This window comes from Cyprinus carpio, chromosome A2, assembly GCF_018340385.1.
Source record: "Cyprinus carpio isolate SPL01 chromosome A2, ASM1834038v1, whole genome shotgun sequence".
NCBI lineage: Eukaryota > Metazoa > Chordata > Actinopteri > Cypriniformes > Cyprinidae > Cyprinus > Cyprinus carpio.
In genome coordinates this window covers 22,877,718-22,904,764 of record NC_056573.1, presented here as the reverse complement: position 1 = coordinate 22,904,764, position 27,047 = coordinate 22,877,718, and the positions used below count along the sequence as shown (strand labels likewise).

General features: G+C 36.0%; 1 protein-coding gene across 2 annotated transcripts in view; it reads right to left on the bottom strand.

The window, feature by feature from the left end:
* Positions 1-27,047, bottom strand: part of LOC109089987 (ephrin type-B receptor 1-B) — a 208,259-nt gene that overhangs the window by 52,400 nt on the left and 128,812 nt on the right. The window contains exons 4-6 of one of the 2 annotated variants that reach the window (XM_042711021.1): positions 15,568-15,723; positions 12,487-12,519; positions 6,839-7,174 (exon numbers count right to left, since the gene is read on the bottom strand). In XM_042711021.1, coding sequence (XP_042566955.1) covers positions 6,839-7,174; positions 12,487-12,519; positions 15,568-15,723 — 525 coding nt within the window. The remainder of the gene's footprint in view (positions 1-6,838; positions 7,175-12,486; positions 12,520-15,567; positions 15,724-27,047) is intronic. The other variant, XM_042711027.1, reaches the window with a different exon arrangement.

The window sequence follows — 27,047 nt, the reverse complement described above, 5'->3', positions numbered from 1 at the left end:
GAGAGAGAGAGAACACGGTAATCTAACAGCATTAAAGTTTTCTCAGGTTTATGGGAAATGATCATCTACTGTTTACAAAAGTCCAATACACTTCATAATTCAACAGTAAGGTACATTTTAACTCATTAAGCATAAAATATGAAAATATGAAAGTTCATTTTAATGTCACAGTGGATCCTGTACTCAGTGTTCTCTATAATCCTATAAAGCATAGTTAAGAAAAGCTCAATAGTTTAGTTTCTAGGAAAAAGACAAAAATTTCAATGAACAATGAGCTAAATTTTAGTATTAAACATTTTATAGCTTCAGAAGCTTTGGAACATAATGTACAACTCATGTTGAACTACTTTTATGGAGCTTTCTTGTTCTTTTTCTGGCTTTAAAGCCACTGGTCACCACTTGCTTCCATTGTTTGGAGTGACATGAGTTTGAGTAGATATTTTATCTATATTTTTAATCTAGAACGGAGCACTCAAACTAAAGGAACAGTGTGTCCTTCATCCAGTTTTGTGTCCAGTTGGGAATGGGTTTTGAATACACTTCTAAATCAGCCATATCAATGAGGGAATCACCAGACACACAGTCCAGATGTCAGTCTGGGAGTTTAATAACCCTTCAGAGCCGCGAGGCTGGCGGTCACAGGTTTTATATCCTGCAGCCTTTGCCCACGATTTTTGTCTTTCTATCCCTCTCTTCCAAACACAAGAAGTAGATTTTTATATATAATAATAATAATAATAATAATAATAATAATAAAACTATTTAACTAAATTAGAATATACAAAATATGAAAATAATAAAGCTGCATACATATATATATATATATACATATATATATATAATATATATATATCTATACCTATATATACATATATATATATATATATATATATATATAATATATATAATATATATATATATATATATACACACACATATACACACACATACATGCAGACACACACTATTATGTATATTTATACATAATTTTAAATACTCAAGTTTCCCTCAGATCAGAACAGTTTAGAGAAAAACATCTTTTCAACAGCTGTGATTTATAGATTAAAAAAAAAAAATCCATAACTGCAGAAACAATCCCCCAGTGTACCATACATTTTTAAAAACCACTTTCACAACCCGATTAATTCATCAGTTTATCTCTCCATGCAGGAAATGAGAAACTCTACATACTGTGATACACATTGATTAGCCTGTCATATGTCCTTAGCAATTATTTCTAATTGACACTGACTCCAAATACACATGAAATATTAAGATGAATGGACAGAATGCAAGATAAGATGGCGCCCAGGCAGCTGGGTCTTTACGGATGTTCCCAGCAGCCATTCGCAAGTTTGTGGACACTATGAGTACGTGTTTCTTCACTTAGGCTGTGGAAACAAGGACGTTGTGCTTTTGTGTTGCACACAAGCTTTGAAAAGTTGACAAATAGCAACCTACAGACTATATAATGTGCAATAACTTCACCCTCCATGCATCTGAAAGGTCAGCTCCCACTCCCACCCCACCTGCCCTGCCGTATGTGCCCAGACCAATCGCACCGAATGCAGTCTGTAAATGCCAAACACTCACTGGGTGTTTTCTTCTCCAAACCACTGAACCCATAAAGAAACACAAGGTGCCTCCGGGTGAATAAAGAGCCCAGTTCAGCGCTTGACCTGTTACGATGAAAATAACCACAGTCACCATCACGACCCGGTGACATTTTCATCTCAATCGCTTAGTGGGGAAATATCAGCCTTTTTTTGTTTTCTTGTTGATGAAACATTAGCTTATACTATTTTTATCAGCTAGTTTTTTCTTCTTCTTCTTTAGACGGACATTAATATCAACAAATAAATATCAACATGGCTTCTTTCTTCCTCATCTCATATTCTCTGATTTTCTCTTTTTGAATGTGTTGTATGTATATGTAGACTGCCGTTCAAAAGTTTGGGATCAGTAAGATTTTTTTTTTTTTTTATGCCAACCAAGTCTGCATTTATTTGATCAAAAATACAAAATAAAACAGTAATATTGTGAGATATTATTACAATTTAAAATAAGTGTTTTCTATTATACTTTAATATAATATACTTTAAAATGTAATTTATTCCTGAGATGCAAAGGAATTTTCATCAGCAACTACTCCAGACATTTCTCCGGTCATTCAGAAATTTTTCTAATATGCTGATTAATTATCAGTGTTGGAAACAGTTGTGCTGGGGGGGGGGGGGGGATGGGGGGGTTGGCTGTGATGTTTTTTCTTCTTTAATGAATATAAAGTTAAAAAGAACAGCATATATTTGAAATAGTAATCTTTTCTTACAATAGAATAATTTACTATTGCTTTTTAAATTTAACAAATGCTTGTTGAATAAAAATATGAATTTCTTAAAAAAAAAAAAAGAAAGTAAAAAAATTTACTGACCCAAACAGCAAAACAGTAGTGTATATTGTTATGAAATATTTATTTTTTTTAATAAATGCTGTTCTTCTTTTTAACTTTTTTAATTAAATATTAATTTCAATACTTTATAAAGCTAAGTTAAGATGCAAGACAAATTTGTTTACTTTTTAAAAAATAAATACATTTTTAAACTTTACTTTTCAATATTTTTTAAAACAAACAAATAGTATGAAATATTAAATAAAATAAGATATTAGTCTCTTTAACTGTATTGTGTCCAATTGGCAGTAAAGTATGAACACAGCAATCGACAGATGATGTGTTTGAGAAACCTGTTTGAAAACAGTCATTATGTTTTGTAATTCCACTAAAGGCAAGGAAATCACACACTTCACACAACTTACTCTTTGTTCTACAAAATGTGAACAGACTTTTTTCATCAAAATCTTACTGTTTCCCCCAAAGAGTCCCTGAAATCCAGCTGAGATACAGAGCTGTTCTTTTTCAAACCAGCTCTGTAGAAAACCTCTTTTTAGCCAGCTTTCAAGCACGAAATTAAATTCTGATTGAGCTTTAATTAATTAAGCCTATTTTAAAAACCTTTAGTCTCCTAACCTCCGCAGGACTGAGCATATGCATTACATCCCGTTTTCTGTCTCTTTCTACCCCCACTGGGCATTTCCATCAGGTACAAGAACACAATCACTGCTTACCTCCAAGACCCCTTGGCACGGGAAGGGCCCATTAATGGCAAAAGACTCAATACGGTCTCCAAAACGATAACAACTGAGGAGAGCGTGGCTCTTAAGCATCTAACTGTCAAGAGCACCATTTAACTTTCACACATACACACCCAGCGGCGGCCATTAGAGCCAACTGTTAATCAGCTCTATTTACCTCATCGTTCAGCTCTTGTACATTTAGGAGGAGTAGGAAAACTCGGCAGGTGTCTGATTCCGTGTTATGATCTCTTTGTTTGTTTGCTCTGACTCCCAGCATCATGAAAGCAGCGATTACACGACACTCTGCTGCAGATCGTGTGCAGTCAGGTCTGAACTGCTGCTCAACGACTCAGTTCAGCTGGAAACAAGCATCACACTGGAGCACCAATTAACTCCAATTAGACTGGATCAAAACAAGCAAACTAACAGGTGATCAAAACAGGACTAATCACAGTATAGGAGGAAACAGATATACGAAAATAGTCGACAGAAGAAAGAAAATCAAACAGGTTTGGAACAAAGTGAGTGAGATGAGGATCATTAACAATATAAATAACAATAACCAACTGTACCAATACTGTTCACAAATATTTTTTTTGAATCATTTTGAGAAGGTTTTTTTTGATTTTTATCCTCAGAATCCAACTGCAAGCTCGAGCATTTAAAGGGGCATTTGGAGTAAGTGAGATGGGTTATTTTAATTGAGTGATTATATTATGTGAATTTATTTTGATTTTATTTTGGTTATAATTTTGTTATAGTTTTTTTTTAGTTACCACTCTTGGTGTGAACAGGCCTTAAAAGATGCCAGGATTGGAATTATTCTTGTAATAATAATTTCCCACAATCACCCCCACCAAAGATTTCCTATATCATTACAAAAGACAAAAACAAATCTCAGACCTTATTTAAATGATTCAACTGATCAACAAACCAACAGCAGGTCCCTTGATGAATCCCTTCATCAACACCATGCCTTTAAACCATGAAGTATTAAGGGAGGTAAACAAAAATATAATGAACACCAACAATATTCCACATCCTATTATTTTCCGGCTGCTGAATCTTAGAAATCTGACGCTGCTTTAAAACATAAGAGCAAAAATCAGCCTCAAATCCAAAACGAAGCTTCTAATCTACAGAGAGCAACAGAACCGAAGAGCTACTGTATGTTAAGGTATATAGCTGCTGGCAGGTTTTACTGCATTTGGCTTCTAACCGACTGTTTTTGGCGAGCGTGATTTCACCAAGTACAACATGTTCCTGGATCAACATCCTTGTTGATCCTGGAACAACATTCCAAGGAACCAATCAGAATTGAGATATAACTTTTCAGGAAATATCTGTTTTAGGCTTACAATCAGGATTAGGTGCTTCAACACCCTTGTTAATCAGCTATCATTTCACTGATTTTAGGAATAAATTATGGATAGGGTTAGGTTTAGGGGTAGGGATTGGGTAACGTCTATATTTTTGGACAATAATGTTGATCCAGGATCATCAAAAGATGTTGATCCAGGAACATGTCTTACTTGGCAAAATCACGGTGACCGACTGTTTCTGACTGTTTTTTTTTTTTCCTTAAGAAAATCAAACTATCGGTATCGGCAGATATCATTCTGAATAATATTTGCAGAGAAATTCAGTATAGGTGCATCTCTAGTTTTTATATCCATTTTAAATTGTCATTTTTCATTAATAACAAAAAAGCCTAATTTTTATATTTTATAAACCTAACCAAAGACAAAAATAATTGATTAAAATTTGATTAAAAAAAAAAAAAGTTTCTTGTCCTGTATCAATTTTCATTTAAAGTATAGTATGAAGGGGTCGTTCACCCAAAATGATGATATTTTGAAGAAATATCGTCTTAAAAATATCAGAAAAGAGATATTTAGAAAACATTTCATTGTATGAAGAGGGGAAAGAAAGAAAGAAAGAAAGAAAGAAAGAAAGAAAGAAAGAAAGAAAGAAAGAAAGAAAGAAAGAAAGAAAGAAAGAAAGAAAGAAAGAAAGAAAGAAAGAAAGAAAGAAAGAAAGAAAAAGAAAGAAAGCAAAATTAAAAATATATTTTCTCTATTTCAATGAAGAGCAAAGTGTTTTATTTTTTGAACTTAAATTTCTTTAAGGAAAAATATTTTTCAGAATGCCTGAGTATTAAACCTTAATCAAACATAAAACAAAGTATCAAATGCTCAGTTCCACAAATGGACCTCAAATTGTGTGATTTGTTGAGCAGAGATGTGCTTTAAGCAACCAGATGGATATGAATAATAGCTAGAGATTAGAATATTATATATGTAGGCTCTTTTGACTTGAATGTGCTAAAACCACTCAGAAAACTTTAGCAACCACAAAGGAAGTGCTTCAGCATGAGCGAGTACCACTCTAGTGAAAAGTCTAGTTAAATTTTCACTTGTGTTGTGCAAAAACCAAAAGAACAAAGGGAACGAAATGCTGCCGTAAATCGAAACTTAAATTGTTCTCATAGCTGGGACTGAACGTTTCCACAGTTTAAGGATGAAAATCTCCCCCACATGCTAAATTATCCACAAGCGTTAACTCTGATCCGGGAGGGGGACGCGATGGAAGCCGCTAAACTCTCAGAGCTACAGTTTTGGGTGCCCTCATTTCAGGGCTGAATGTATTAAGGAACAGTGACACGATCAAGGCTGTTTTTCATACTGGTCCCGCTGATAAAGATGAAAGCGCCGAACCAGACGAATGCGTCTTGGCGAGATCCGCACAAACTTTTAACATACCAACTGCTGTGATGCTTCTGTAGAGCTTTTCAGTGAAAGCAGAAAATTGAAATGACAGGGGAAGTGAAGGAGGTGGAGAAAGATGGGCTGCCCTCAAAAACTGAAAGAGGAGCTCTCAAGGAAATGATGAGGACGCATATCTTTTAGCGCAGGTCAAACTAGGTGATGTTTTCAATTTTGACTTCCTGCACAGTCCAGCGAGCAGCTCGAAATGTTGAAACTGAACACTTCACTCTTAATATCCTCCCATCAGCGCTATTGAGGCCAAACGGCCACTTGGAGCCTTTTTAACGTGAATGAAATGAGAAACTAGATTGGTGAAGGTAATGAAAATATAATGAAAGTAGAAACATAACTGATCAAACCTTACAATATATAAGTATGAGTATGTGACAGAACATAAAAAGGGGAAAAGCATTCTATTGGCACAATAGTATTGGTGAAAAAAAAAAAAATAAGCATATCACATAAGGTCAAAAATTTTCAATTTTCATATATATATATATATATATATATATATATATATATATATATATATATATATATATATATATATATATATATAAATATATATATATAGAACAACATATATTCATATTTTTTTGAATCTTTAACCTTTTTTGACTATAGAAAGATTAATATATTACCATATACTATCAATATATACTATTACTAAAGATTATTATATTGCTACCATAACTGAAAAATGATTAAGACCAGTTAAACCAATAAAAATCCTGAACCAGTCAAGATGTTGCATTTCCAACATAACCATATTGACTAGCTTGTACCAGTAACACATCAGCATTGATCGTTGTAAAACGTGGAACGTAAACTGGTCTAAACTGGTTCTTCATCAGCAGTGTTATTCTGTTGCTGTGGACTGCATTGATTGCATAAGCTTGCTTAATCAAGCAGAATCATATCATGAAGTAATCACTGACCAGCCTGGTTGGTTGTGATGTCTATGGAGACGTGTTGGGCAGGATACGGGCTCTTGTTGGTGACTCCGTTGACCGCCTGGATCTCAAAGGTGTAGAGAGTGTGTGCCAGCAGGTTACTGATGAAGACTCTGGATTCGGTCAGTCCCAGCTGCTCGGGCTGAAATTCCACATTATCATCGCAATGGGAGCAGGAACGACGGTCCGCCTGGCATTTCTTACAAATAATATTGTACACTACATCATCACGGCTGCCCGTCTCACGCGGGGAGTGCCACTCCAGAGTCACGGAGGTCTCGTTCACAATAGAGATGACGTTTCTTGGTCCAGAGGGAACACCTGATGAGAGAATATGAAGAGGTGTGAGTACACTTAAATTCACTAAGCAAACCATAAAAAAATGATGCTTCTAAAGAAATGATAACAGCAAGGATTTGCATATGTCTAGGCTCTTTAAATGACATTACTGTAATTACAACTCTTTCAATGGCTTTTTATTAAATTACAATTTCTACACTTGAATAATAGAAAATAACTCTTTTTAGAGTCATTTTGTTAGTTGAAAAACTAATGTCTTTAGAAGACATATAATTGAATGATATGCTTACCGCAGGGAAATAATTAAAGCATGAGAAAATCTATATAAGAATGGGAGCATGTTTCTTTCATGGGTGAATGAAAACCTTTTTTTGCATTTACATTCCATCTCGAAAAGGAATAGTTCACCCCGAAATGAACTTCTATTTTAATTTAGTAACCTTCACTTCACTGCAAACCCATACTGTATGACTTTCATTCCTCCATTGAACACAAAAGGTGAAATTCAAGAGAAGTGTACTGGTCACACTTGTTCATACAATTACAAAGAATGGAGACGGAAGCTTTCATGCTTTAAAAAAAAAAAAACACCATAACATTTTGAAAAAAATAGCCTTTACAAGTAAAATATTGTAGCTACATGTACCAAGTTTTTACAGCAGATTTCACTTGTGCTAAAAGTAAGCTGTTGATATGTGACAGTAAATCTTTTCCATGTGGTTAAAGTTCAAATTTACATTTTCTACACAGCTCCTAGAATGTCTTACAGAAAGGAGCTGTGTTGTGTGTTTCCTTTTAGCTGCGGTCTCAGTCCCAGAGCGATGTGTAACTGTTTATAATTACCATGCAGAGTGGTGGCCCCCGAGCAGCCATACATCAGCCCACTAACTCAACACTGAGAGCGGCTTTTCATCGACAATCAGAATGAGAAAAAAAAAAACAAGGTTCTAGTAATGGCCCTTTATCTCAGCCTCCTGGATCCATTCCTACACATTCGCCTTCCCACTATAGAGCCGCAGAGAAAAACCATATTGTGTTTCTGATAAAGCAATGACTTCCCTCAGTGCACAGAACATCTGGCCAGGAACTGAGGATTTACAGTGAAGTGACATACAGCCAGTATGGTGACCCATACTCAGAATCCGTGCCTGCATTTTAATCCATCTAAAGTGCACACACACAGCAGTGAACACATACAAATACCATGAACAGACACCCAGAGCAGTGGGCAGTCATTAATGCTGCGGCGCCCGGGGAGCAGTTGGGGGTTTGGTGCCTTGCTCAAGGGCACCTCAGTCATGGTATTGCCGGCCCGAGACTCAAAAGGTTCCCCTCTAAAGGTTGTGATATTAACTATAGACCGCAACAGAACCAGACGAGAACCAGGAAAAACTCTGGAACGAATATTCAGGTTTGATTCTCGTGACCAGCCACTTCCATGAGAACATTTGAGTGACTCCTCCTTGAAATATCAAACCTGGCGAGGAGACGTTCCAGCTCTCGAAGCAAGAGAAGAATGATTTCACTCAGATTAAGACACAATGAGCTATTGTGAAGGCAAGGCCTTGTGGGATAGATCAGGGGCTACTGGGGCCCTAAACAGGGAGCGCCGATGACAGAATTGACCTCGAACTCTGGCGACCCTGATGATTAGCCAATCAGAAGGAGGCTTAAACTTGAAATTGAGACTTCTGACAGCCCTGTATACAAAGATAATGTGTGTATATATATATATATATATATATATATATATATATATATATATATATATATATATATATATATATATATATATATATATAATTTTTATGTTTCAAATTGTGAGGTCTTATCTGGTTCTAATAATATAATATAATATAATATAACAAAACATGAATATATAATTTGACATGCAGACAGACAGACAGACAGACAGACAGACAGAGAGAGATAGATAGATAGATAGATAGATAGATAGATAGATAGATAGATAGATAGATAGATAGATAGATAGATAGATAGATAGATAGATAGATAGATAGATAGATAGATAGATAGATAGATAGATAGATAGATAGATAGATAGATAGATAGATAGATAGATAGTAAAAATCTATAATAAAAATAGTACTAAAGATGCCCATAAAATGTTAATTTAACTTCCTAATGTTATTGGTCAACATTTTCTAAAGGTAAAGCACCTCCATTCACTGGCTTTTTACACTTAAAAAAAATTCTAAGTCTATCTTCTGCCCTACTCTGAAACAGTGTCACCAATATTTTCAAAAGGTCTGTGAGGGTCCATAAAGCATCGTCCCTTTCTGCTCTGTTAGCAGGGAGTGTTTCATTCAGACAGTGTGCTGGTCATTATCCAAACAGTGAGTCTTTGCTTATACCACAGTTAACACCCAAAGCACTGTTTGATGAGGTGCTACGACAGCAAAGATGTCTTCCTCACTATATCTTACAGTCAGGCTTAAGAAAGGCAGAGGGAAAAAGGCAGAGAGCGAGAGACAGGAGGAATAAAAGAGCAAGTGAAAAGAGGAGGTGGGCCATATCTGGAACTAGGCCAGAAGATGTGTGTGTGAAGAGAATGAGGCCATGAAATACAGCCAGCTCTAACACAATTAGTAAGTTAATTAGAGGAGTTCCAGAAGGAATTGGAGAAACTTTAGTAGATACTTTAATGCATACATAAATGTAAATGTCAATATAAATGAAATTTTACTTGAATTATAAATAATGTTTTACTTCTTGTTTGTTTTATTGTGTGTGTGTGTGTGTGTGTGTGTGTGTGTGTGTGTGTGTGTGTGTGTGTGTGTGTGTGTTTGAGTGTGTTTGAGGAAATTATATTTCTGTTCTGATGAGGTCAGCCCAGTCCTTACAGTATATCTCCAGTATCCTCCACAACTAAGCATTCAGAAACTTCCTGTAAAATAGGGAATAGCCCCATTGTGATAAGCATTAATTTTGTGGGCATGTCATCACAAATACCTGATTAGTATAATTCCTTTAGTGAATGGGGCTTGACAACAACAGACAATTTGTGCAAATTATTCATGCTATCAGTGGGAACAGTCTTGATGAATTTCACTTGCTATCATTGATAGAAACTAGCATAATGTATATACAAACACACAATTGCTCAAAAGTTTGGGGTCAGTATATATATATATATATACATATATATATATATATATATATATATATATATATATATATATATATATATATACATATATATATATATATACATATATATATATATACATATATATATATATACATATATATATATATACATAAAGAAATTATTATTTATGGACACATTTAATTGATAAAAAGTGAGAGTAAAACATTTTAGCTGTGTCACAGGAATAAATATAATTAATACAAATACAAAAAACAATTCGATCTTATGACTTCGTTTCTAACATTCTCATTTATTACATAAATATATACTGGCAAATATTGCCATTTATTGTTGCTACGTGGCAACAATGAAGGTTTGAATAAACAGATTATTTCAAGTAAATATATATATATGTATATATGTGTATGTATTTCATTAACAAAGGCAGCATGTTAGAAAACTCAAGATTAAAAGTCAAGATTAAAACCAAATCCTGTGAGTGAGTTTCAAAGCGTCAGAGATGTGAGGATGAGCGAGACAGACACACTGAGGACCAGTGACAGACATGAGGAGATTAATCTGGAAATGGACATATGGATGATAAGGAATCGCCTGGCTGCTGCTGGATTTATTCACATTTAACTCTCTCTCGCTTAGACACACTGGCAAGAGGCCAACCAGGCGGCTTCTACCACTTCCTGTCTTGGATGATAAGGATAAATCGGTTTTGTTTTACAACACTTAAAATCAACACAATCTTTATTGAGTTTGCTCTCAGTTTTCTCATTCTCAGTAGAATACTTGCACTGAGCTTTATGATGCAAATCTTATCGCAAAGCATTGTACATACACTAACATTCAGTAGTCCAATGTCAATCTGTTTTTTGTTTTTTAAAGAAATTAATACTTTGTTTTAATTAATTAAATAAATCCAGTTCTTATTTACTTTCTTTTCATAAAAAAAATCCTGAAAAAAAGGTATCACAGAATTATTAATAAAATATATATGAATTTATATAAAATTAATAGTTTTATTCAGCAAGGATGCATTCAATTGATTAAAAGTGACAATAAAACATTTAGAATGTTGTAAAAGATTTATGTTGCAAATTAATGTAGCTCTATTCATTAAAAATGTCTGAAAAACAATTAAATGCATAAATACTTTTATTCAGAAAGGCCACATTTAATTGACCAGAAGTGACAGTAAAACGGTTATAATTTTACAAAAGATTTCTGTTTCAAATATATGCTGTTCTTTTGAACTTACAATTTATCATAGAATCGTAAAAAGAAAAAGATTGTATGAGAATTCTAGCAGTGGAATGCTACATGTTTGCTGCAAAAATGCTTTATTCATTATTCAGGAACTGAATCCACAATATTTGAAAATGAAAATGTGTGTTTATAGACAAACTTCAGCTAATTCAAAATTCAAGACAGGTCATGTAAACACAATCACACTTGAGAAGAACTAAGTTCATGTCCAAAAATCCCTGTGACAAATAGCTCAAAAAAATAAAGTTTGGTCTGAGAAGAGCTCTAGCATCGTTTGTTTGCAGACGTTTGACTTTTTGGGGGGCCTCTGTGTTTGTTTGTGTGTGTGTGTGTGTGTGTGTGTGTGTGTGCGCACATCCGGTTATGGGTGCGTGATGGTTTGTAGTGGGCCGCTGAAGAAAGCGTGTGTTGTGTGTGTACACAGACTTAAGCTCATAGCAGAATCACAGCGAGTCAGACGTCGCTGGCAGAGGATTAACGGGAGCAAAGCAATTACACTGCTTTACAGTCCTGTTCACCGCACCTATACACAACACTGACTCCTGCAGGTCAGCCATCTGTGTGTGTCCACTGGCTCAGAGAAACCCACAGAGGTGTTCTCCAGAGATCTGTCTAAGCGCAATCATCTTAGTGCTCTTATAAGTGTGTGTGTGTGTGTGTGTGTGTGTGTGTGTGTGTGTGTTTGTGTGTGCGCAATTCACTTGAACTGGACATGAACCTACACTCTTAAAAATAAAGTTCTAAAAGAGGGTTTTCGCAGTGATGCCATAGAAGAACCTTTTTTGGATTCCTTAACCAGTGAACAGTTCTTAAAATATTATATATTTTTTTCTTATTTAGTATTTAGTATTTTGTCTTGTTTTCCAGTACAAGTACTGCATATAAACATTTTTAAAAATGTTTCTATTAAATTACATTTTATTAAATTTTGTTTTTTACTCACCCTCATGTTGTTCCAAACCGGAGTTTCTTTCTTCTGTTGAACACAAAAGATGATATTTTGAAGAATGTTGTTAACCGAACAGATGCTGATTGACTTCCAGAGTATCTATCTATCTATCTATCTATCTATCTATACTAAGTCGATGGCTTCCAGTAACTGTCACTTAAGTAATTTTGCTTATCAGTTAAATGCATCTTGAGAATGTTTAGACATTAGTACTGGAAAACAAAGTAAGAACTAAGTAAGAAATACTAAGTCAGAAAAAAAGAACCTTGTTTTTAAATGGAAAGGTTCCATGGATGTTAAATCTTCTTTATAGAACCATAAATGCTAATAAAGAACCTTACTCTAATAAAGAGTCCATACCAAATTCAGTGTGCTGCTGAAAATGCAATAATGCAGCTGATTCTAAAGATTACAGACTATTTCTAACTAAAGACTATCACTAAAAAGCATTTTTTGCTTCATGAATTCTTTGACAATTGAAGATGTCCCTGGATGCCCCTTAAACCAGGTCTTATCAGATTCCGCTGACTTTTGCAACAATTTTTTTTTACCAAAGGAATAGCTAAATAAACCCACAATCAAACACAGTAACCAGCGTTCCATAAAAGCCTAGACATATTAGTTACATTGAATCCAGACTGGTCTCTGTTGGCCAGCCAATCCTCAGATAACAAGTTCTGCTCTTGTTTGGCCAGACGGAACTGCTAAATCCAAGAAAGAATGCTTTATCCACACACATACAGTGCACACACACATTCTTATCTAAATGAGGACATGCCATAGATATATTATTGTTTTTATATAAAACTAATTATAATATCAACAGACTAACCCTTACCCACATCCCTACGGTACACCTAAAAGAGCTGCATGTTTATAAAAGAAAAAAAAAATGTAATAAGTAAATTAAAATAATAATTATTATTATTTAAGATCGCGGTTTATATTGTTATTTATCTATTTATGTATTCATTTATTTATGCATCTATCTATCTATCCATCTATCTATCCATCCATCCATCCATCCATCAGTTTTTAACAAATGAGGATGCTTTTGGACAGACCTAAATTAAAGTTTTGTTACTTTTAGCTCACTTTTGGGGACATTTTTCTTCTCAAAGTATAGCCAAGAAAACTTCCACGTACTCACGCAGTAACCACTGTTCCATGTAAACCTAGATGCATTAGCTGCATCGAACCCAGACTTGTCGCCAACCAAGCCCCAGATAACAAGTTCTACTCTTGCTCGGCCAATCGAAACAGCTAAATCCAAGAGAGAACGCTCTTTCTACACGCACACACAAACTCCAGAACAGAGCTGGTCACCACATAGCTCCTGGAGAATTAATCTTGAGAATTGTGCTGTCCAATTAACCAGTGAGCTGTCAGCCGTCAACACACACACACTCACACACTCCCAGCAGACATTTCTGAGGAAATAATTTAAGTTCTGATGGAGGCTCGAGGCAATTCGGACCAGTCCCGTCGCTCTACTCCCCGCAGAGAGAACCACGAGCCCCCAGAGAGAGAGAGACAGGAGTACAGTGAGCCCGAGACTGAGACAGTCATCCACTCAACCCCCTAAGGAGCTGAAAGAAGGGATAAAAAGTGCTAGGAATGGAAAAGATGGTGTTTTATTCTCACTGAGGTTGAGACGATGTCATTTGGTACATGACAGATTCCTGTAAACTCTCTCTCTCTCAGCAATCAATCATCATGTTAATCAGATCGCAGACTGGATTCCTTTTTTATATATATACTTTTTAAAAGTCTCCCTGTAACTGCTAGACACTCCATAAACAATTTCAAGCAGCATTTCATAGAGAAGGAGTCGTTTTGAATCACTTTCTCACCATCTGAGATATTAAAATGACCAGGTGCCAGCACAGGCCTTTCTTTAGAGCAGGTGTTGGGCTAAATCGCAAATTGCCATCTGTATATGTTTCACTGAACGCCATTTTAGTCTCTAAATGGTGAATTAAAATGCTGAGAGGACTTTCAAATACAGCGTGTGCCGCCTCAACAGCTCACAGTCACAAATGATGCAACTGTACAGTTCTACCCTTTAAATGAAAACATTCACACTACAATAATTAAGATAGACAATATTTTGCACACTTTCAAATGCCTATTGCTTTATAAATTAGTCAACAGACTAAAAGTATTAAATTTCATATTTAATTCACTTGCTGTTGGTTTTTAATAGTTTATGCAATTTACTAGCAAATTGCATCACTTTATGATAATCAGTGTTAAAATATTAAGAACACACTATTTACTAAATTAAAAAATCAACTGCACCTGTAAATGAACAAACAAACAATCAGTGAGAACTGTGACTGTGTAGTATTTAGCATTAAGCTCCAATTATGTGATCTGCATAATTCTTTTAAAATTAATTCTGAGAGAGATGGACACAATCCAAAAATAAAATTTCCAGATTCTAACTGAGTACTGCGAATAATGAGTACACAAATAATGACCCAGAAGCAGTTTAAAAATGGGAATGAACAGATCAAGATGTTCAAGGTTTTTGGAAAGAAATAAATGTATTAATGCAGGCGACCAAGAATAAACTTTCTCTGCAGCACTACGTTTCTGACTGAACATTTGAGAGAACTAGAAATCAAATTATACATGACAATTGTATAATGTTAATTGCAGCGCTTTAGATGTGTGTGTGTGTGTGTGTGTGTGTGTGTGTGTGTGTGTGTGTGTGTGTGTGTGTGTGTGTGTGTGTGTGTGTGTGTGTGTGTGTGTGTGTGTAAATGCAGTGTTGTGAGCATCACAGCCTCTCAGTCATGGATTGAATAAAACAAAATCCCAGTAAAAACAGAATTTCTGAGAATAAAGAGACACATACTGTAAGAATGACATACATGTGATTCTAAGTAATGCACCTTAAATGCAGATAACTATGCAACTGCTTGAATGGGCATGATGTTTCTGGTCAGCAACTTGCTGCCGGTTCAGATCGGTGCTCTCAAACCTGTGACCTGACTGCTTCAGTTTAATGCTAATGATAATGACAATAACAGTAATATGTTGATGATGATGATTATTATAATGACTCACTAGTGCAGGGCATGTCTGGCTGCTCTCCGTCTGCTCTGTAGTAGCCATTCCTGCAGACACAGATAGTGGCGGCTTCAGATGTGGACCTGCTGTTGGACGGACACTGAAGACACAAACCCGTCCCTTGACTGGACTTGAACGTTCCTGGAGGACAAGCTAAAGAGAGAGAGAAAGCGGTTGTTAGTGAGCAATTTTGTTAACCTCTTCAACACTTGTGAATTGCACCTCATGCCTTCAAAAAAAAAAAAAAAAAAAAAAAAAAAAAAAAACTCTTCAAAATCACAATTTGGAGACCCATTTCATCTGGAATAGTTTGAAATATTTTACACTTGCAGCCCTCATGGTTAATCTTGTAGATGAATTTGGCTTTTCTGTTAGAGAGAGCCGCAAAACACCTTCTTAATACCTTGTTTCTTATCCAGTAAATATCATAACCTTGTGTTTAATGGATCTGGACAAGAGCTGACAGTCTTTATTGTAATGTGGTGACTACTGGAACAACATTAGAAGCTTCAGATGTGAGAAATTCATGATGCTGCTGTATTAACGAGCGAAACACCACAATTCGAACATGCTATTGTTTTGCAGTGCATTGCTAGCACAGTGTCTGAACTTTACTTTAGACAAAACCTTTGTGTTCATGAGAGTAAAGCATGTTCTTGTTCTTATTTGAGAGCAAGGTGAGACATTTCCTGTTTCCTAAGCCTGTTTCAAGTGAAATGATTGAAACAGAGTGCTCCAAAGACACAGTAGCCAACCTGATGTCAGCAAAAGCAAACGAGAAAAAGGCTTGAAAACAGTGTTTTCAGACTGGATTGAGGCACAAGCCGCTCCCCTGACTATTTTTTCCCAGTTTACAGAGATGTTTACACAAAGCACGTTTATGCATTTGCATTTTTCTACGTAAACATGTGCTAGATGGACTTTGACCATTGCATTTGCATTTTTGTCTTTTGCAGCTTTTCACGCATGACACAATAATGACATACAGTGGGTATAGAAAAGAATCACCCCCTTTAAAGTAATCACATTTTGTTGCTTTGCAGACTGAAATGAAGACAGACACCTTTTTATTTTATCCAGCTGTATTTACACAGTGCCACTTATAACATCCAAGTGAAAGAAACAACACCAGCTTGTCAGAAGAAAAAAATAAATAAATATATATATATATATAATCACAGAGTTGGAAAAAGGACCACCCTCCGTGTCAGTATTTTGTTGAACCACCTCATGCATTAATTACAGCCTTTAGTATATTGGGATATGTCTCTGCTAACTTTGCAATATATTTGTCCACTCTTCTTTGCAGAACTGTTCGAGTTCATTAAATTTGATGGTGAGCGTTTGTGGACCGCAGTCTTCAAGTCATTCTACAGATTTCAATGGGGTTTAAGTCTGGGTTTCGACTAGGCCATGCAAGGACATTCTCCTTTTTCTTCTTCAACCACTGTGTGCTCAGGATGTTCTTTGGGTCATTATCATGACGGAAGGTAAAGGCCCCGGTATACTTCAAACAAAGTTCATTTTCGTTCTTCGTTTGGTGGCAAAAGGAAGTTTGAAAAGGCTGAGCGACGGTATACTGTTTCCGAACTTTCCAACACCCCTGCACTGCTGGAGGCAGGGTGTAGATTAACATAAACATGTGTCGCGACGCTCGCACGTATCCCCTAAACAAAACAACGATGAAATTAAGAAGTGTAGGCAATCTTGGTGTGAGACGGGCCCCAATGGTCAGCATATTATAGACAAAAGAATAATGATTAGCAGCAGTTCAGAGTCAAGTATCATGTTTGCAATACAAAAGAACCGTTCTATTTCAATAGTCAGTCCTTTATGGGAAGTGTGAATGGCTCACAGTCTGAAAACTTTAGCATGATGTGGAACAAATATTGGGGTCATCTCAATAACACAAACCGGTTTGTTACTTTATTTTATCAGTGTTCATTTATCTTATTAAACTGGATAAATTATTACACATTTTTATATTTTATGTGGTGTCGTGATTTGATAAAAACATAAGGTATATTATTGTATGTTCTTTTGGCATTTCATTTATTGTATACCTTTTAAATTTGCTTATTGAAAGAACAACAACAACAGCAGCAGCAGCAGTATGGTGTAACATTTATTTGAAACACATGTATTTGGTACTTGCTAACTTATATCTTTACTCTTTCCTTTCATGGTTTTGGAAAACCATATATATATATATATAAATATATGCTGGACAAGCTTTAGGTTTGAGAAAAAGCTGATCTAAACACATCATATAAGGGTGAAAAACTAGGGTCATGCTGGTCTTTCCATTCAGGGATTCTGAGTTACGGCAGAGGGTTGTGAATAAATTCTGTGTACTTTTCCAGGCCGGGTTTATCTCTCTGAATAAAGAACTGAGGTGATTCCAGTTCTCGTTTATCATTAATTCTGCAGCTATACTAGACGGACACTTTCTGCTGGATCAGCTGCAGGACCACAGAGATCAGGACTCTGTTTCTCTGATGTGATCTGATGAACTGATGAAACACAGTGTAGCGCTGCTGACACAGATGAAGAAAATAGAGGCACATTTAATGCCGATCCTAAATGAGTCATATTCCACACTGTTTTGCTCTGAAGCTAATCTTTAAGGTTACACAAGGTTTCTTACAGTAGTTTAGAATTAAACAGAATGTTAAGACTTTCAGAACAATCTAGAAAGACAATACAATGACAGTATACACACATTTGTCCATTATACAACCCCTTTAGGAAGCTAATATATATATATATATATATATATATATATATATATATATATATATATATATATATATATATATATATATATATATATATATATATATTGCATTTTGCATTGCAATGAGATCAGCACACAACATTTGCATGCTCTCCACTTAGCAATATTTCATGTCAGCACTAGATCAGTGTAATCTGTCATTAATACTCTGATTAACTGGCATTATGCCGGTGACAGACGGGACGTTTCGGCTCATGATGGACCTGGGTGGACCTCTTCACATTTAGCTGCATTCCATTCATATGCATCAAGCTCATGAATATGAATTACAGGGCAAACAAGAACTATATGGAAAATTTAAGATGTGGGTGTGATTACCACACTTATACATTTACATATAAAGATGGATGAATGAAGGAACGGCAGTAAATTAAGAAATGGAGGTGTGAGATTTTAGACGTGTAGTGTGAGAGAGGGAGGGAGAGTGTCTTTCCTTTAATGAGGGAGGACAGGATAATTTATCCCTCCCTCCATCTATGTAAAGGAGTGTGACCTACGCCACATGTGAAATCAAACCTCTGAATATCCGCAGCCTTTGAAAAAATTAATTAGACGCTGTACAGCTCATTAAAAGTTTAGAGGGTCGGGTCCACTTTATTACTCTGTTCTTTTATCTATCCATCTACTCACCCGTGGACTTATTCATTTAGTAATTTAATAAATAGGGGGTGGAGAGAAGAATAGACATATTGGGAGAAGTAGAGCAGGGAGAGAATAAGAGGTTAGAAGAAAATAAAGAGAAGAGAAGAGAAGAGAAGAGAAGAGAAGAGAAGAGAAGAGAAGAGAAGAGAAGAGAAGAGAAGAGAAGAGAAGAGAAGAGAAGAGAAGAGAAGAGAAGAGAAGAGAAGAGAAGAGAAGAGAAGAGAAGAGGGATACACATATCAGAAGAACATTTGGTACAGAGCCCCTGCCACACACACACACAGCAGAATGTGTGAAGGTGTGGGTGTTTGGCGGACAGCTTCTGACCCAGCCCATATGACACACACACACACACACACACACACACACACACACACACACACACACACACACACACACACACACACACACACATACACATACAATCACACTCCATTGCCCCACTCATCCCGCACAACTCCACATTTTCAGTTACAAAACAAGCGTTGCTTGTCACTACGACAACAAGCACTGCAGCCGTGACCTCTGACACCTGCAGCACACTCATATTCACCAAAACAACAGACAGTAAAACTCCTGCACGTGGATACTCATGCTGGAAAATGAAATACCCAAAATTAAACTCCAATTATCTCACAAAATCATTTAGACTTAGTTTATAAAAATAAAACAAAAGGGCATTTACAGTCAGATGCTTACAATGGAAGTCCATGGAGCGATCATTCCAAATGAAAAGAAAAAGCACTTACTTGTTCAGTAATTAGAAATAATTAAGTAATAATTGAATAAGTAAAAACATTTTATATATATACACACACACATACATATATTTACATAAACTGTACTTGTATTATTTGGGGTTGGTAAGATTTTTTTTCCACAAAAGTACAGGTGCATCTCAATAAATTTAAATGTAATGGAAAAGTTCATTTTTTTCAGTAAATCAACTCAAATTGTGAATTGTTAAACTAATTCACACAGACTGAAGTAGTTTAAGTCTTTGGTTCTTTTAATTGTGAAGATTTTGGCTCACATTTAACAAAAACCCACAAATTCACTATCTCAACAAATTAGAATACTTCACAAGACCAAAAAAAAAAAAAAAAAAAAAAAAAAAACCCCACATTTTTAGTGAATTGTTGGCCTTCTGAAAAGCATGTTCATTTACTGTACTTGTACTCAATACTTAGTAGGGGCTCCTTTTGCTTTAATTACTGCCTCAATTCTGTGTGGCATGGAGGTGATCAGTTTGTGGCACTGCTGAGGTGGTATGGAAGCCCAGGTTTCTTTGACAGTGGCCTTCAGCTCATCTGCATGTTTTGGTCTCTTGTTTCTCATTTTCCTCTTGACAATAGCCCATAGATTCTCTCTGGGGTTCAGGTCTGGTGAGTTTGCTGGCCAGTCAAGCACACAAACATCATAGTCATTTAACCAACTTTTGGTGCTTTTGGCAGTGTGGGCAGGTGCCAAATCCTGCTGGAAAATGAAATCAGCATCTTCAGCTGCTCAGCAGAAGGAAGCATGAAGTGCTCCAAAATTTCTTGGTAAACAGGTGCAGTGACTTTGGTTTTCAAAAAAACACAATGGACCAACACCAGCAGATGACATTGCACCCCAAATCATCACAGACTGTGGAAACTTAACACTGGGCTTCAAGCAACTTGGCCTATGAGCTTCTCCACCCTTCCTCCAGACTCTAGGACCTTGGTTTCCAAATGAAATACAAAACTTGCTCTCATCTGAAAAGAGGACTTTGCACCACTGGGCAACAGTCCAGTTCTTCTTCTCCTCAGCCCAGGTAAGACGCCTCTGACATTGTCTGTGGTTCAGGAGTGGCTTAACAAGACAAATATGACAGCTGTAGCCAAATTCTTTGACATGTCTTTGTGTGGTGGCTCTTGATGCCTTAACCCCAGCCTCAGTCTATTCCTTGTAAAGTTCACTCAAATTCTTGAATCAATTTTGCTTGACAATCCTCTTAAGGCTCCGGTTCTCTCGGTTGGTTGTGCATCTTTTTCGTCCACACTTTTTCCTTCCACTCAACTTTCTGTTAACATGCTTGGATACAGCACTCTGTGAACAGCCAGCTTCTTTGGCAATGAATGTTTGTGGCTTACCCTCCATGTGAAGGGTGTCAATGATTGTCTTCTGGACAACTGTCAGGTCAGCAGTCTTCCCCATGATTGTGTAGCCTAGTGAACCAAACTGAGAGACCATTTTGAAGGCTCAGGAAACCTTTGCAGGTGTTTTGAGTTGATTAGCTGATTGGCATGTCACCATATTCTAATTTGTTGAGATGTGAATTGGTGGGGTTTTGTTAATTGTGAGCCAAAATCATCACAATTAAAAGAACCAAAGACTTAAACTACTTCAGTCTGTGTGCATTGAATTTATTTAATACACGAGTTTCACAATTTGAGCTGAATTACTGAAATAAATGAACTTTTCCACGACATTCTAATTTATTGAGATGCACCTGTAGTCACTAATGCTTGCCAAGGCTGCATTTATTTAATAAAAAAGACAGTAAAAACAGTAACATTGTAAAATATGATTACAATTTAAAAGAACTGTTCTATTTTAATATATTTTAAAATGCAATTTATTCGTATGATGCATAGCTGCATTTTCAGGATAATTACTCCAGTCTTCAGTGACACATGATCGTTCAGAAATCATTCTAATATGTTGATTTGGTGCACAAAAACATTTCGTAATATCATCAATGGATTTGTGTTATGCAATATTTTTGTGGAAACTGTGATTCTTCTTCTTTTTTTTTCAGGATTCTCTGGTGAAGTTCAAAAGAACAACAGCATTTCCTGTATTTGAAATGGACATCTTCTGTATAATCACAAATGACTTTAATGTCACTTTTAATCCTTTTATTGCATCTTTAATGGATAAAAGTAATAATTTCTTACAAAAGATCTTAAAGGTAATGTATATACAATCTGTAAAGTTGTTTAAATCACCCTCCTGATGTGGACAATTTTTGTTCTTTTAATATACTATATACCAGAAGTGTACAAATATCCATATATTGCTGCAGTCTGACTGTATCTATCACAGCTTACAATATGATTGTCATATACTTCAACTCTAGCAAGTCAAATAAAACTATTACTGCTAATTTGCTGTATAATATACTTTTTGAATACTACGAAGTTGGGAATAAGGATACTGTATGTTGTATTTGGACGTGATTCCACTGGACTTCCATTGTAAGTGCACGACAGTAAAAGCGTGATGCGTGTTTGAAATTATTTTTTGTTGTAATCTTTTACCAGAACATGAGACAGGTTTTAAATTTAGACGTTTGTGGCTTCATTTAAGTGTTCATTTTGTGCTAAGTAGTAGATTACTGTGTTTGCGTCAAACTTGCAGACTCTCGAAAACTGAAAGTGGACCAACATCTGCTGTAAAATACCTGTAGCTGAAAGACACCCCCTGAGGGCGAGCGCTCACACACAACACACACAACAGCCAAGCGCCTGGCTTCAGGCTTCTGCTGTGGTTTGTCTGAGAAGACCTCCATATCTGTAGGCAAAGCCTGAGGATATGCAACCATGAGATCGAAGCCTGAAAATCGACCACACCAAACAGACAGTCAGCATACACACGCATACCAACACCTTCACAAACCAACTTGAGTTACGGCATCTCAGAACTTTCATGGACCGTTAACAGTGTTGGGCAACGCATTACTTAGTAACGTGTTACTGTAATTTGATTACTTTTTTAGTAATGGAGTAATTTAACGCATTATAATTTTTAAAATAGTAATTAGAGTATAGTTACAAGCTGAGGTTTCTATACGTTACGGCCGCGTTACATTGCTGACAGAATGCAATGTTTTATAATCTAGAGATTGTAAAAAGGATGTAGCACACACACTGTCAAGTCAAGTGCCAGTGGATTAGAAACCTGCGAGACCCAAGTCCGACACAACAGAGTGCAGTGTGAAGGACAACACTGATTGATCTCAAATGACATTCATAATCGGCCTGACAGTAGTGTTTCTCGGGTTCACAGAATGAACCAGTTTGCACGTGAAACTGAAAGTCTTACTGTTACTTGCAGACTGATTGATTGATGGATGGATGGATGGATGGACGGGTGTTAAAATAGATTAAACAATAATTATTTAACAAATATGTGTGTATAATAAACTGGGGGTGGGGGGCCTTTCATCAGAGTGGGCGGGCCCGTGCCCGTCAGGCCCTCCGCTGCCTACACCCCTGTGCAAGCATATGCAAAGTTTCTGTTTAGGCTCTAACACGTGTTTGCAGCGTTGAGCAATGCAGTGCTGAAATTTGTGTGCTCACGAATCCTCTTATTATAACACATGAATTGTAGACATTATGAAAAATTCATTATGCATATATTTATTGTGTTATAACAGAGATTTGTGAGACTGCGATGAACTGAGATGTCTTAAAGCAGCGGTCCTCAATTCCAGTCCTCGTGACCCCCTGCTCTGCACATTTTGTGAATGTTGATGCTTTAATAAAAAAAAAATTATCAGTATGCTGAGATGCTGAGATTTCACACATTTCAAGGAGAAAAAAGTAACGTAACTAGTAATGTAACTAATTACTTTTGAAATAAAGTAATCAGAACAGTAACATAATTACTTTTAAAAGGAGTAATCAATAATCAGTAATTTGATTACATTTTTAGAGTAACTTGCCCAACACTGACCGTTAACAGTATACATTGCAAAGAGACCGAACTTGTTTTACCTGACAGAAATTTCAAAGTTCTTCATACATACAAACACATGGCTCACTAATGCACACACAAATCTCCCAAGCTCCTTCACTCTCTCGCTCTTTTTTTTTTATTATTTTGTTTAGTTTATATATATATAATAAATTGTAAAAATATAACTACAACCATTTTAGTACCACTGTGAGTATAGCACAGTTTGTAGTATATCATCATAGGTAGAAGGCACAACTGGTACTTCACAGTACTGAATAGTGAACAAAAAAACAAACAAAAAAAACACTAAATCTACAAAAATACATTTACAGAAGTGCAGAAATAATTTTTGTATGATTAAAACTAAAACCTAAATTGACAGTCAAAAGTAAATAAATAAATAAATAAATACCATTTTCAAACCACAATAAATGTGTTCCATGAACATAATGATGTGAGACTGTGTATCGTCCCTCAGGCTGCTGTTTACAGTTTAAGCTACTGCTTAATATGGAGCGTCTTGAGCTGAATCAGCTATTGTGAATGGCCCACAGTCAGCGTGAGAAAGTGTGCGTGCGCAAATGGCGTTAAAATGCATCTTTATGCCTTTGGAGCACATCCTTAAAGCACACACGGATAAATAAAACACTCCCACATGAATCTGCATGTCCACTGGCTTTCTGACAATGCAAAATGCTATTCTCACTGCAACATTTTCCTCTAATTGTCTTGCGCCTGTTCAGCATGACATTAATTAATTCAGGGCCCTTTCTCTCGGTCCCAGGCGCTACAAGGGTCAACTCTGCAAAGAAACGATGATGGAGAGGAACTGAGGACAAGAAACGAGGGAACAAGGCATGAAAAAAAAAAGCAACGAACAACAAAGGTAGCAAAAAAGCACCCAGAACCTGCAGTGGGACTGGGTTTTAATTTGGGATTAACGCTACAAACTTTTTCTAATTGACCTTGCGCTTTAGGAGCACGTGGCTCCGGCATTAAGCGCATTAATTAGCGTGGGGACATCTCTCTGCAGTGTTCTGTCAAAGCAGACACAGAAAGAAAAAAAAAAAATCTAGCCAGCTTTTCTGTTCAAACTCAGCCGTGGCAAGAGAAGCCATGTTGTTAAAAGCTGAGATCAGCTGACACAAAGCCCAGCGCACAAGCGGACTCATTCAGGCTGGGCTGGGAGGAACGGGCGTTTATTCCTCAAAAGAGCAATAAAGCCATTACAGCGAGCAGGGAAAAGAAACATCGCTCATGCATGGCTGCTGAAACATCAGTCAATAGAGCAGGTTTTCGATTGAGCATGTTTATATGTACACTCGTGTAGCCAGGCTTTGGACTAGCAGTATGAAGCTGGTTTACACAGCAGTTTAGAATCGTCACCTTTGACAGAAACAATGATATGTAAAACAATCAAGCACAGTTTGATTCCTTACAAAAGCAACAAAAAGTGGACAGCAAAGGATATCTTCTTGATTTGAGTGTAAATGTCAAAAAAAAAAAAAAAAACGCCTCTTTATGGGATAGTTTACACAAAATATACAATTTACTCAGCCTCATGTTGTTCCAAACCTGTATGAATTTCTTTATTCTGTGGAACACAAAAGAAGATATTTTGAAGAATGTTGGTAACCAATCAGTTTTGGTGACCACTGACTTCCATTTTATGGATGAAAAAAAAATAACTCTCCAACTATTTTCTTTTGTGTTCCACAGTAGAAATAAAGTCAAACAAAAAGAATAAAGTCAAACAAGTTTGGAACAACATGAGGGTAAATGATGACATAATTCTCATTTTTGTGTGAAGTATCCCTTTAAATATTTCAAGTCTTTCAAGTAGCATGCATGATTTATCAGTACATATTAGAGATTATTAATTTGGTATCAGTAAATATTGGATATTCAATTGTGCATGCTCATTTTCCCCATTGTTTAATATATTTAATTATTTATATCTAAAAATTAATGTTATGTTTTAATTTAGTATTTATAGTTATTATTTTATTTTAATTATTTAAATTGTTTTAATTATTTTGTGTGTGTGTGTGTGTGTGTGTGTGTGTGTGTGTGTGTGTGTGTGTGTGTTTTAGTGTTTTCTTACATTTATTTAGACAAAACAGTACAGAATTTTTATATTAGCCATAACCTGAAAATAACTATTGACTGATCGCCCAAAATTTTAATATGGTGCAAATCTTCTTTGAAGATTTGTACGTACACATTGTCAAAAAAACTAATTGTTTTTACCGGAAATGTTAGAATGTTTTAATTTGAGAAAAAGTCCAAGCTAATTTTCTAGGTAAAGTTTTAATACTTCCAGAAAAGTTCTGTATTTTTGCTTTTCTAAGAGAGGAGAGGTAAAATAACAAAAGGAATCAGAAATGTTTAATTTTACTATCTATACCTTCTGTTATATACTATTATGTAAGGCATATTACCTTTACTGTCTTTTAAACTACAATTACATTCACAAAACATACATCAAAAGGCGATTATGCAAGATTTCTTATCAGGCACTGAATAGATCGCCTGCATCTTAACTGCCAAAAATTGCATCAAACCAGCATATTAGACCATTCCCTGATGCTTTGCGAAGGCTCTTGCCATTTTTGTGTGAAATATGCATCAGACGATCCGCGAACAGTCCGTAGGCGAGTCGTCTGAAGCTGAGACAGCCGCTTAGTCAGAGTCCATCAGTGTTACCTTCATCATCCAGTAATTCCCACACAAATTCCGCTAGCCTCTCACAAACAACAAACAAACAAACCAAAGCAAAAGACTTAAGCAAAACTCTCTGATCTCAGCCTCATAGAAAACAACCCTCTTTTTTCCTCAAGGAAACCGTTTGCGTTTTATCATTCTTTAAAGTACGTGAAAGTAAAAGGCAATACAACTGTGTTATGTCTAGATTATAGTTCCGCCATTGTCCTCTCGCACATGTACATTATTAAAAGCGTGAGACTGCACTTCATACGCCGTAATTGAAAAGGGAAATGAATTCTAAAGGAAATAAGCTACATGAGTTTGCATATTCATGGGTGTGGGGTCGGGGAGGGCAAAGAACATCATGGCCTTTTGCACGGCCGTTTTGATTAAGTTCGGTTCAAGGAGTATTAAATATCTCACAACACAAGCACAAAGTGAGTCACATCCACAAGCAAAACGTTTAGCCTTGCGGGAAATTCTTCTTCTGTAATGTTAATTAAAATCATGATCTGCATACATTCGGCCATAAAGAGGGATGGAAGATAAGCTAAATTAAATCTGCAGCTATCAGATGGAGCAGACAGAGAGAGATAGAGAAAGACTGCTGTTGAAGTCAAAAAGG